This window comes from Pterocles gutturalis, unplaced genomic scaffold, assembly GCF_000699245.1.
Source record: "Pterocles gutturalis isolate BGI_N339 unplaced genomic scaffold, ASM69924v1 scaffold79, whole genome shotgun sequence".
Lineage (NCBI taxonomy): Eukaryota > Metazoa > Chordata > Aves > Pterocliformes > Pteroclidae > Pterocles > Pterocles gutturalis.
Window position 1 is genome coordinate 111024 of NW_010135331.1, and position 13048 is coordinate 124071.

The 13048-nt window shown below is 46.2% G+C and overlaps 1 protein-coding gene across 1 annotated transcript in view; it reads right to left on the minus strand.

The window, feature by feature from the left end:
• The window catches only part of CADPS (Ca++-dependent secretion activator), a gene marked incomplete at its 5' end in the record, with an annotated part of 138621 nt that overhangs the window by 103654 nt on the left and 21919 nt on the right, over window positions 1–13048 (minus strand). Inside the window, 3 exons of the mRNA XM_010081827.1 lie at window positions 3791–3857; window positions 5890–6029; window positions 10021–10132. Coding sequence (XP_010080129.1) covers window positions 3791–3857; window positions 5890–6029; window positions 10021–10132 — 319 coding nt within the window. The remainder of the gene's footprint in view (window positions 1–3790; window positions 3858–5889; window positions 6030–10020; window positions 10133–13048) is intronic.

The window sequence follows — 13048 nt, forward strand, 5'->3', positions numbered from 1 at the left end:
TTGCTTTCTCTTACCACTGCCACTGGCATTACTGTTGCCTTTACGAAGCATTTTCCTCACTTGTGATGCTAAGGACCATTTCTATCCAAGCTCAGGGCCATATTCTGCCATCACTTTCACGCTGCATATCTCAGGATTTAAAATTAGGCAAGTAACGAGTCTCTGCCATGTAATTTACATCTAATCAGTATTCTGCTCTTCTGCTGCTCATCTCAAAGGGTGTCTACGAGAAGGATGGGCAGCGTGCAGAGAGGACTGCGATTCATTCGAAAGAGAAAACTACCCCCTCTTAAGGCATGGGTGCATGCTGGAGGAGCATACGCAGCGGCTCTGCCAGCCGCGCCGTGCTGGAAACCTCCCCCGAGGGGTTGAACCAAGTCCACCCAGCAATGTCTGTGATGGAGAGGTGAGGGCCAGTTCTCAAAACGGCACAAAGGAGCTGCTCTCACCCACTACACCCAAACAAATCATCTCCCCTCGGGTACAGCCCTCGCAGCTACACAGACACAGAAGGTGCGAGGGATTATTCCACCCAAATTACATGGCAGTTATTGCTCCTTTCCCCTTCTCTCCAGGGCTTACACAAGCCAAGCAGCAGTGGAGATGCTGCCTGCGTAGCTCCTTTTTCTATAGACATGTGCAAAGCCTCCGTTCACACCGGCAAAGCATCACTGACATAAAAGACACAAACTACCATCAACACCTTCCTCCTCGGTGCCGCCCATGCAGTTTGGCACCTTTGTGCCTTGTTGAGATGGTTAGGAAGAGTTTGAGTATTTATTACCACAAATTTCTCAACCACTGGTATCAGAAGGCAGAGCGGTACCACCCAACAGCACTGAAAGAACTGTGGCTGTGTCCATCTGAAATGGGGAAAGGGGGTGGGAGAGGGCACAGGACTGGGAGGAGGAGGTTACTCTGCAAGGGGCGGGAGAGGAGACAGAGCTGCAATAGAAGATGCTCCAGGTAAGGGACAGAGACAAGGGATCAGAAAGGAAATGTTTAGTTATCCATCCAAACGTACAGCCTTGCCCTCTCGGCAGTGTCAGGGACTGACCAGACCACTGTATCCCACATGGATTTTATGCTCTGGACTCCATCTCTCAGCTCTCATGCAAGCAGAAGCCTGTTGCAGACGAGCGAGCTCCTGAAACAGGGGCTGCTCCTTGTCCGTTCTTTATGTACTGGAGCCAGCTCACCTTCCTGCGGGGGCTATTTTCTGTCTGTGGTTTAGCAGAGTTCAGAGCATCCTGGACATCAACACCTTTGCTGCCAATCCCTGCTCGTATCAACACCCATCCTTTGCATTGCATGGAAAGCAAATGACAAACATACGGACAGCAAAGTATTTTTATTCCATCTTTATTGCCTGCTGACATGTTCAATATGCTCAAACTACATCTGAGGGACTGCATAGAGAGTGTTTCTTGTTTATATTTGATGTACGGCAGAACACTTTACATTGCACCAAATGTTGAGCAAACGGTAGCATAACAGAGAAGCTGCAGTGGCAGCTGGAATTTCTGAGGTGGGCTACAGAGACTCTCTGGGGGCAAAAGTCTGCTCATCTTATTCAAATGAATCGCTTTCCTGGCCAAATTCTGCTCTTATATGCCAACTGACGAACACAGACCTAGTAACATGAGAAAACATGGAATAACTCTGAATTCCACAGCAAGCTGAAGAATATATAGTAACTGCAAACTAGAGAAGTAACTGCAGCCACAGAGAATGGCCAGAAGAAAGGCTCCTCGACAGAGACATGGGAATCCATGGCCAAACCTGCAAACCCTTGCAGAGAAGAGTATCAATAGATTTATTTATGGGAGAAGCTATGTTAGGAAAAAGGATTCTCTGCTTTGGAGAATCCCTGTTCACAGGGAAAAAGGGTCTGAGAAGTTGGCAGAATTGGAATGAATCATCTCTCAGGGAAAAGCAATACTCGTTGCTCTGTGGGTGATCACAGACTGCCACAGTACCTTTAACTTCATTTCAGAAGACAATAAAGGAAACATACAGAGAAAAGCAATCCTTCAATCCCTGCCCAAGAACAGGGTACTGCATGATGTTCCCAAAAGACCCTTCCTTCATTATGGCCTCTGCTGCTCCTTACTCAGGAGCCAGTTTGGGATTTACCTCTGGCGGTACAGCTCTGCAAGATGCTGGGTTCCCCTGTCAGGTGCCAAGCACCCGACCTCACCAGGGACCTGGCCAGTCCCTGCACAGAGGGTGCACTTGCAAACCAGATGCCTCTAGGAATGGATGACACAGATCCTAAACCCATCACTTTTACCTAAATCTAAATATGCTGCTTGGGCAGACAGAGGCATCTCCTATGGCTGCCCTACACCAGCTCCCCCACTTCTGTGGCCCTTCTGACCCCATCGGGAGTACAAAACAAGCACTTAAACTGTTGCTGCTGATCATACTTGGTTATTGGACCAGGTACTCGACTGTTCTCTCCAAATAGGCTCCTGTTTACAAGGGTCACACACATCATAAATCCCTTTCACCTCCCTGGGATGGATTTTCTTATCTGCCGCATAGTTTAGTGCTATGGAGGCTGTCAGTGATGGACAAACGAGGAATGCAATTAAGCTTCCTACTGAGACAGTTGGAGTAATAATTAACTCAAAACAAACAAATCAGTTTACACCAGCTGATTTAGGACCAGAGAAGCTGGCTGTGTGAGGTGGAAGATGGACTGTGTGGGCTCCTCCCCTTATCGGCACAGGAAAGCCAGCACACAAGCATGCTCCATCCCAAATGTGGAGCCTGGTGCACCTGGTTTACACCATCTCTGTTCTTACACACAGGTGAAATCCTGCCCCCTCTGCGGCAGACCTGCCATCTGCCTGATTGGCAGTAGGATTTCACCCTCTGACTTGATCACTTTGGATCTGTGCTGGCACAAGATCTCAGCTGGATCCCGTGTTGTTCCATCAGAGCTGTGTTGCTTCCATCACAAGATCCTGCACAAAGCTTCTATTTCTCGCACTTGGAGACAATGTACCCTGGGGAACCCAGAGAGGAGGGGAGAGAGATGGACCCGTGAGGACTCTGGGGCCGTATCAGGTTGATGTGAAGATGGAGCTTCTCAAACTGGGGCCTCACACTTCTGTGGCCAATGCAGGAGTTTCAGCTGCCCTTGGGAAGGTGAGGGACAATTTAACACACCAACTACTGGTCAGATCCTTTCAGGTCACAGAGGACATCTCCTGCCTGTTTCCTTGAAATCCTTAAGCAAGGTCAAATATACAGGTCTACTGAAACTGGGAGGGCAGAAAGTGAAAAAAAAAGAATAAAAGGGAAAAGGGAAGAAAGACATCACAAAATGATTGATGAGAGTTGTAGACAATGAGAGGCAGTAACAAATGTGAAAGCAAGATACATGTCAAGAACAATATACTGACTCTGACACAGACAGTGATGAAACTTCTGTAGATTTCAATGGACCTCACATTTTACCTGGAGGCTCAAAAGGAAACATTTGCACCCAAGCACCTCCAGCCAAGACAGACTGAGCCTCCTCCTCATCTCATTAATTCCTCACTAAAATTGGTTCTCCATTTCACCAAGCATTCATGTGCATCAGGAAACTCATGGCTAGAGGTCTGCAAGGGGGATATTTTTGAGAAGATGTATATGCTTACAAATAAATCCACGATTTAACAGACACCCTAAGCAGAACCACAGCTTAGCATCAATTACACAGCACTGAAAATGGCCAGAGGAAAGACTTAAATATTTCATGTTGTGATTTAAGATCACTTCCAGTTAAATCTGTTACCTGGACCAGGACAAAGAATCGTTTCTTCCATCTCTTCCAAACATTTTTACCAATGGCCCATAAATACCTAGGAGAAAAGAACAGGTGAATTCAGTACACCAGTGACTATACATTCTTCTCTTGCTTTTCAGTATGCTTTCTTTACACCTTGAAACTGAAGTTAATGCACAAGCAGGAGTAAGTACAAGAGACTTAAGCTCAGCAGCATTCATGAATGTGTTTATTTCTAACCTGAAAAGATAACCTGTAAAGAAAGTGACATAAAAAGCTCCCAGAGTCTTAATGTTACACAGTATTAATTATTTCTTCCTCTGTGTCCTTCACAATTTGCTCAGAATTTAGAAGCCCTTTAATGCCAGTGAATCGCTACGACATGGTCGGATGGGTGAAGAATACATTTGCCATGGAAGAATTAAGGGAGAGAAATCCCAAATATTGCTTTAAGCCTTCACAAAACCATTTGGCTGAGGGGAGCTGTCGAACAGGGGATACTTACTACATCAAAACCAGTCCCTTGGATCCCATATACACTGAACTGACTAAAACAGGTCGCTTTGCTGAACAGTTTAAGATGAATTCCTAGAAATTGTTTGGCTACAGACATTCCAGAAAACGGAATCATTTCTAAGGAAGAGTGAATTTATTGTTTTCTACAAAGGAAGAATTAACTTTTAAAATTAATTTCAAAATTAGCATGTAATCTCTGTGATGAAGGAGCAGCTGTGACACTGTAATACAAACACTGGTAAAAATAGTGGCAGCACCAGACTAATAATAAATGCAAGGACATTCAGCATGAATATGTTTTATGTATCATTATCATCACTTTAGTTCTGGCTCAATACATAGAAAAAAAATCCTTTTTGGTTATGCCAGTGGTTCCTTATGCCAGAAGAGATCCAACATGCTCTTGGTGAACGTTTAAGCTACAAAACCCCAAGTCATGCTAATGTGGGCACTGAGTCCTTGGCTAGTTCAAGAGCACGGAAATTGTATTTTTTGCTATTGCCGCTAACATCAACAGAAAGACAATCTCAGTCGTGATAGCAAGCTAGCATTATGAACCACATCGTAAGCAGCACCTTGTAAATCAAATGTTAGTGGAAGACAGCCTGAGAAAAGCCGGAATTGCTCAGCCCTGTTCTATCCGCTGTGGTCAGGAAACAAATACGACCGGGGAACTGCCCTGTCTTGCTTTTCGTGCCTGTGATTGTGGTGGAAAAATTAAACTTCCCATGTGGCTATTAGCTCTGATCTCATTAGCAGAGAAGACAGGAGGAAAAGGAACTAAAAAATAGATGAGTGATCCAAACCAGCTAATAATGGATTGAATCTAACAAAACACTATGAAAACAAAAATGAAACAAAGTCATTTTTATAGCACCAAAAACACACCAGAGAAAGTGTTAATCGAAACAGTGACTTTCCTGGATAATTTCGATTTTTTTATCCCGTCCTCAGCTCAGAAGAGCAGACAGAGGAAAGCCTTGCAATGGCATTATCCAGATCTTCCCAAGGAAGATCGAATGCGGAATTGCACGGCAGGAAGGTGGAAGCCAGGGGAGGCTGCCAGGGATCCCTCTGGCCCCAGATCCTCTGACACGTCTGGAGGGCAGAGGCTTCCCTTTTAACCTCCCAGACCATTAGTCCCACTCCAGGCCACCACCAGTTAATTGTGCTGTGTCTCTCTGCATAAATAATGATGATCACACTGGCATTTATTTCAAGTGGAAGGCGCACTGCGTTTTTGGTTGCAGGAAGTCAATACAGGGAAATACAGAATAACTTTGGAAATTATACCATTCTCAGTAAGAGAGTCCGGCAGTTCACCTCTTATTTCCTTACAAAAAAAATAACCTAGGAATTTCCTGAGGAACACTGTTTAAAATTTAAACTGTTTGGCTGACATGCATTAGAAAGACCATGCTAAGAATATGGAAAGTGCACTATAATTGACTGAACTAATGCCATTTTTATATTTATCTTTGTTTTGACCTCCTGTGAACTTGAGAAGAAGAGTTTCTCTCTCAGAATCTTAAATGAGAATTTTTCTAAGGCACATTAAAAACAAATTGAATTCAGATTGAGACAAGCTTTACCCAGAGTGCTTCATGTTTTGAGGCTTATCCATTCGCACAGCAAGCTTGATCTTCAGGTCTTGATCCGGGCAGTTTTTGGAAACAGTCATTTTGTGCCACTCTGATTGCTTTGGGCTATTGGGAGTAGGGTGGAGAACAACCTGCAAGCGCCAAAATCAACAATGTTAAAGGGAAACACTATTCACAAAATGGGTTTTAATGGCCAACAAAAGCACATCAGACAAGCTACTTTTCTCTTAGAAGTCAGCCTGGAAATGTCTATTCATGGCTGTGAGGATGGCTTTTTGTTGCCTTTTTAAAGAACAGCGTATTATTTTGAGATTAGTTCATATATTTTTTGGCTCCTCTATCTATTGTGCCATTGTTCATGCAGTTGTGCAGAACAGAACGGTATTATCAGTTCCCATTGTTTAAGGCAAGACCATGATAAATGAACTTCCAACTGGCCAGGTAAATCCCTCTAGATGCGATGGTGAACTGCTGTGATTAGCAAACCAGCAACAAGTGTTTGCTGAGGCTGCCCACTGCAATCCCCTACTTTCAGCCTCACACAACTCAGTCAATGTCCAGCCATCCTGACATTTCCCATGCGAGGTGAGCTGTTTCGAGGGCTCAGAAGCTCCACCTACATGGTTCATCTATTGCTACTCTCAGGTTGTGGAGGAGCTGGTTTTATTTTTTGCTTACTGTTAAGCCTGGATGCAGTAGGCAAGGTTTTGGATAGGCTGGTGTGTCTGCACTGTGAGAGCAGACACAACCTGCATCCCACGCGTGACACCAGTGGCTGTGGGACTCTCTGCTTCCATTTCACGCAGCGAGGAAGCGATGGGACGGTCTCCAGCTGGGGTAAATCAGTGCAGCACCAGTGACCACAGCGGAGCTGCACAGATGAACACCAACTGATGTGCTTAGCTCATCAAAGAAACCGAAAGGCTCCAAGAGGTGAGTAATCTTTCCTGATCATAGCTGTGCTTTTCCCACTCACCCATGGGCCTTTACAGAGCAGAGCAGCTCCCTGAGGTGACTTTTTGACTGGCACAAATTAATTCATGTCTCCACTGTCCTGTAGTGAGATAAATCTCCTTTATATCATTCCCCACTCATGCTTAGTCCGTGCTGCAGCCCAGACTACAATCTTGTATTCCTCCCCTCTTCAACTTGGCTGCTGAGGCAATAACCTAGGGGCTGTTTTCCACCAAAATATCCTTGACACTATTACCCTCTGATGAATGATTTTAAAAATGATTTTATTGCCTCCTCCAAAGACTGAGGTTAACATCAGTAGATTCTTGACTTCACCCTTATTCATCACCATTATTTATCACCACTGTTATTGAATTAGACTAATGCTTTCTCTGCCAGGAATCTGAAGCTGTTATTAGTTACATAGATAACTGAGCAACACCGGTCTCTAGTGTATTGCTTTTGGAAAAAAACACATTTAAGCTCATCCTGAAGATAACAAGTGAGTCCTCCACGTGGGGTGTTGACAGAAACACGGATGGGCGCAAACTCTGAGCAGCATCCAAGGACCCCCACTGCAATGCAGGTCACGCAAGCACATAGACTTGCACTAAACCGCATTTCTCAGCGAGGCAGCAGCCACTCGGGGTGTTTGGGATGCTCTGTACTTTGATTTCTAACTCTTTTTCATCAAAAGGCGCATAAACTTTGCTCAGTGTTGTTGTAATTCATGGCTCTTCCCCTCCTTGTTCTCAGTGGATGAAGCCTTGGCACGGCTGAGATCCGCGGGAGCCTTGCCACTGCCTTCAATAGGGCCAGGATGTATTCCCATGCCTTCAGCTGCCCAGCCAGCAGTTTAGGGCTTGGGAGCATTTTCCAGCTCTCCCTTTGATAAAAGTGGTGAAATGAGGAGTGCCGGCCAGTTGCCAATGGAGCACTCGCAATAGAAAGTGAGCATTGTACATGCCTGGCAGAGCACAAAGCCGCTTCTCAAAGGGCAGCTGAGCAGGGCTGTTTTTGTGGATAAAACCTGCTTCCCTCCTCTCTCCATACAGACAGGTTTGTGCCCATTCCAATAGCTAAACCAGGGGCTTAACACACTCCTGGTTCCATTATTTCATTAAAAAAGGAATCCCGATGCAGCCTGAGCAGACACGCGTCATCTCCCGGCCGCTCTGGGCACATCAAACATCCCTTTGAAGTTCGGCTGGCTGAAAGCGCTGGTGGCCACGGGCCAGGGGAAATCACCGCCTGGTTCCTTGTGCTCACCACTGCTGGCCCACGTCCTTGGGACCACAGAAGCTCAGAGCCAAGGGATGGATTCTCGCTGGACCGGGAATTAAAGTGCATCGGTGGGGCTGGCTCATCAGCATTTCAGGGCAAGAGGGGTTGCTTTGAGGCCTGATGTCTTTCTCAGAACAACATGCACAACTAATTGCTTCCCAAGACCAGCGAAGTCAGCACTACTCATGGCTGCCACTGGAAACAAGCCTTACAAAGCAAGCGGGTCTACACCGGGGGTAACCACTCGGGGGAAAAAGCCCTGAATGGCACCGCGGCCGGCTGGGTGAAAAGCTCTGCAGTGGATAAAGGCAGGAGGGCTGGGCTGTTTGAAGAACGAGGTCTTGAAAACAATCCTGAAAATATTATGATGCTGTGTGAAAAAGCAGCTGTAAAGTCTTTGGCTGGAGTAGTGCAGCCTGGTAGGGTCACCCTCTCTTTGAGAAAAGGAGGAGGACAGGGAGAAAGGAAGGATCAAGGTGTGGACAAGGAAAGTCTGAAGGGGCTGTGACTCTGTTTAAAGAGAAGATTGAGAGGTGAAAAGAAGGGGTAACTTCGCTTTTCCCTCTCTCACATACAAGAACAAAGGATGTTACATGAACACGAAAATACAAATAGTTAAAATGAACATAAATTATTATGAAACTAAATCACATGCAGAACTCTCCACCATAAAGACATAAACTAGACCAACAGCTCACTAGGACCTGGAAAAATATTTCAAACTTTTATGAACAGGATGAATACAAAACTACATTAATTCAAAAAAATTTTGTTTTACAGACACAGAATCTCCTGCGTCCAGGCACAAACAGCCGTGAGGTTAGCAAGAAACATCCCAGCAACAGGTTAGTCCATAACTGGAAATACGGTGCTCGGGCTTGCCACAGGACCAGTGGCTCTCTTGGCAACGGCCATGTGGACAAGGCAGAGAGCAAGGTGTGTTGCAGAGCCAGGCAGGCAGAGCCCAGGCTCCTCCTGGAGATCGCTCAGGCCACAGTGAAGCCCATGAAGCCTCTCTTCCCATGAACTGGTTATTATGGGGTCTCCACCATGCCGTTCTCACACCCCTGAATAGCTGAGGAAGGGATGGCAGGGAGTTTCCTGCCACTTATGCCAACATAAAATATACAGCTGCAAAAAATCCATGGAGACTAACTGCAGTGTCCCAAAGCCACAGAAATGGGTGGTCTGCAGAGAATCTGGAGCTGTGGGCTGCAGCGATGGAGGGCCACCAGTCCCAGGGCACTGGTTTGGGGACAGCAGGTGAGGAGCAGAGATGAGGTGGGATGGTCGGCTCTGTGGCCAGTACCCCAGGAACCTGAGCTTTTTGCTATTAATACCATTGATGGTGAACCCCCACATTTCACCCCCCAGTCCAGCCCCACCAAAGCCACCAGTTCAGCCGCAATCCCCGGGGGAGCCAGGATTTCCAGCCCTTTGCAGCGAGTACCGCAGTCAGCGCTTTCAACAGCTCAAACCGTGCACCGGCTGCTCAGCAGATACGAGAGCAGCTTAACACTCTCTTGCCAAACTGAAATCCTCTCTTTTTGCTTCAGTACAATCCTCTTTTCTGCCTCAGGAACGTCCATTTCCGTAAGCAACTTCTAAGGCTTTCCGGACTGCCAATATCAGACACAAGATCCTCTGCCTTTGCGGAGTGCGAGCACAGCCAGCTGAAACGCTGCCATTAAAAACTCCCAACAAAGACAGCATGCGAGATGCACTCCTTTCCAGCAGTGGAGAGCTTGCTTTTTTTTTTTCCCTCTGATGAAGCTTGGCAAAAAAGCAGAGCATGTTGTGCTCCAAAGATTTTTCCATACAGGAGAGATTTCTCTAGAAAAGCAGGGCCAGAAGGAAACATTATTAAATTCAAAATCTCCTTACCCTCCCCAGCTCTTTGTCCTCCAGAGCCAGCACTCCCGTGCTCTCCGTGAACAGCTTCACCTTCACTGCAGGAAGCGCGTGTGTTGTTGTGAAGTCTCCTTGGGTACCCCAGCTGTGAAAAGAAGGACAGAGAGATGTTCAGCTCCACCAGCAGGTCAGCAGCACTACACCTTGGGCGTGCAACAGTTAACCAAAAATGTCCTGTCTGGCACAAGCCGAAGTGTCTGGGCTGTCTGAGTGACAAGGGCATTAGTTATCTTCTTAGGGAAATGCGGGACAGATGTTTGGAAAACCTGTGATGGTTCTTCGGGGAAAAAAAAGAGTGGTTGGGAACAGCATGAAACCAAACTTGAGAGAAGTTTTTAATTTAGAAATAACAATATGTCACATGCAGCAACAGCCTGTATAGTCACAACAGAGGGAAATGTGGGACAGATGTTTGGAGTTTTCCAAAAACTGTGATGGTTCTTCGGGGAAAAAAAAGCGTGGTTGTGAACAGCATGAAACCAAACTTGAGAGAAGTTTTTAGTTTAGAAATAACAATATGTCACATGCAGCAACAGCCTGTATAGTCACAACAGAATTTGAGGACATCTGCACCTAGGACATCTGCCATCGCTCATGCCTCTGCTCCTCTCTTGGCTAATTAACCTCTCCTTTCCAGGCTGATAATGAGGTTTGCTTTCTCTGAAGAAACCCCAGTTTAACCTGGGTCTTCTTCTGAGTCCCAGCCCAGGCCAGGTTTAAGTCCAAGCCATTACCTCCAGAGTAAGTCTAGTTTGCTGGGACTGCAGAGCAGGACACCGACTCCTTGGCCATCAGATGGCAGGGGACAGGAATTGGCCACCTCTCCAAACGGGCAATGAAATGAGACCACTGTCCACTATTTGTACCCCATGAGTCATCCCCCAGGTGATCCCGTGGCTTGGAAAGGAGCGCTATGGAGGCCGAATGAACGGTTTGAGTTGGAAAGGACCTTAACGATCGTCAAGTTCCAACTCCCCCGTCATGGGCAGGGACACCTCCCACTAGACCAGGTTGCTCAAAGCCTCATCCCACCGAACATTTGTGTTTCTAGAGGACATCTCCAAGCTCCTGCAACCACAAGCCACCCAAGTGTGCAGAGAACACGAACTCGTTCCACATGGGACCCTGCAGGCACAGGGTCCCAGCCACAGTCTGCCAACACCTATGGCCAAACCTGCCATTTTAAGTCTCACAAGGGGACCCCCCCGCTGCTGACCCTCCCTGCATGAGCCCCGGAGGAGGGCTGGTGATGGGCCCAAGCATGCAGTGCTAGAGGTTTCCTCTCTTAACTTGGACCCTTGGAGAAGCTTTGGGGACAGAGCCCCAGTTTAGCCACGCTGCCTTTTGTTTCAGGGACTTTCCTCCTGGGCGCTGTTCCTGTCCCAGTGAGCAGCATGGGCTGGAGCTGCTGCCCAGTGACACCAGTAAGGGCTCACCTGACCTGCACTGGTGACCATCCTCGTGGAGTTCTCTTAAAGATACCCAGACCTTACACAGCAGTCAGCTTTCCTTTAGAGAGATTGTAGGGGAAAGAAACTTGTGAAACACTAAGTCTGTTGAACATCCTAAGGGCCATGGTTTTTCAAACAGGCTCATGAAGAGCCTCCAGAAGTGGAGCCGCTCCCAGCAGCGTGGCAAATTGCTCACCTGCGCTAAGGGTTCTGAGATACAGGAAAATGCTTCTCTCTGGCAAACAAGCACGGACTGAAGAGGGTCACAGAACAAAACTAAGTGGAATTTGAAGTAATGCCTATTGTAAGCTTTAAACAATTTTGAAAGTAGCAGAGAAGAGGAAAAAAAACAACTTTTACACTAAGCGGTAAAATGTCATGATGCTTTTATGTTCGAGACTTCACAGTTGTGTTTCAAGCTTTGTTTCTACAGCTCAGAAAGTTGGAAACTTATGAAAATAAAGCAAGACAGAGACTTCCAGACAGAGCTAAGCAAAGCACTCCTGAAACAGAGAACAGCTCAGACAAAAGATGAAGAGAAGGACTGTGGAAGAGTGCACCACTGCAAGGAGGATGCTCCCAAGCATCTGGCCATGCAGAGGCCCAGTGTGAAACTAGCAGATAAGAACTGCTCTTTTTATCTTTCTCTTTGTTTTTTTATAATTCATTGTAGAGCTAGATTTCTGTGTTGTTCCTGGAGACCCTGAAAATTCATTACATTTCTAACCTCATGCAAAGTGTCCAAGCAAGCTTAATAATCACAGACAAGGTGCATTCTGTAAACTAGAAGAAACCAGAAGTGTGCCATAAGCAACACGTCCAAGTGACGGGATGGAACACACACTGCAACCTAGAATACTGCGTCAGATGAGAGACTATACTGTATCTCACCAACTACTTCTATTCACCCTCACTCTATTAATGACACTTTCTCATTTTACACTGTTCTCACTCTAGATCCTCTGCTGAGGAAGAGCAGTTCTCTTGAAATGACTGGTGAAAGGCTCAGGGGACACACAGTCCAGTGACTACATGTTCTTCAAACATAAATACCAAACAGCAGGTCTTGCATTTGGAAAGTTATTGGGAAAAATAATTTACTCCTTCCTGTGCCCAAGGAGTATGGGTTTACACTTTGCTCTCCTCTGAGCAAACCTTGTCCGACTGAGCTCAGCAGCTGAGCGTGTTCAACGTAGAACTGATTAATGAACTCCGTTTCTTTGTCAGCTTTGCTCTGAAGTTTTCTCTCCTGGTGTCCCTGTTCCACATGTTTCATCTTTTATGATGCTGCATCAAACTGCCACCGGTGTCAGGGAGCAGGGAGTTGGGATAAATTATCTACAGCACTACAGGTCCAGCCAGATCCCCAATATTACATCTTTTTCATGTGTGATCCATCAGCTACCTAATAAATGTTTTAAACACAAGAACCAAGAAACAACCTTATTTTCTAACTGCAGCTTCAGGTCACAGGTTATGTTTTCTCTTTTAAAAAAACTGCATTGTAACCAGCAGGGAAAGGAGGAAGATAATCTTGCTTTGGTAAGAGG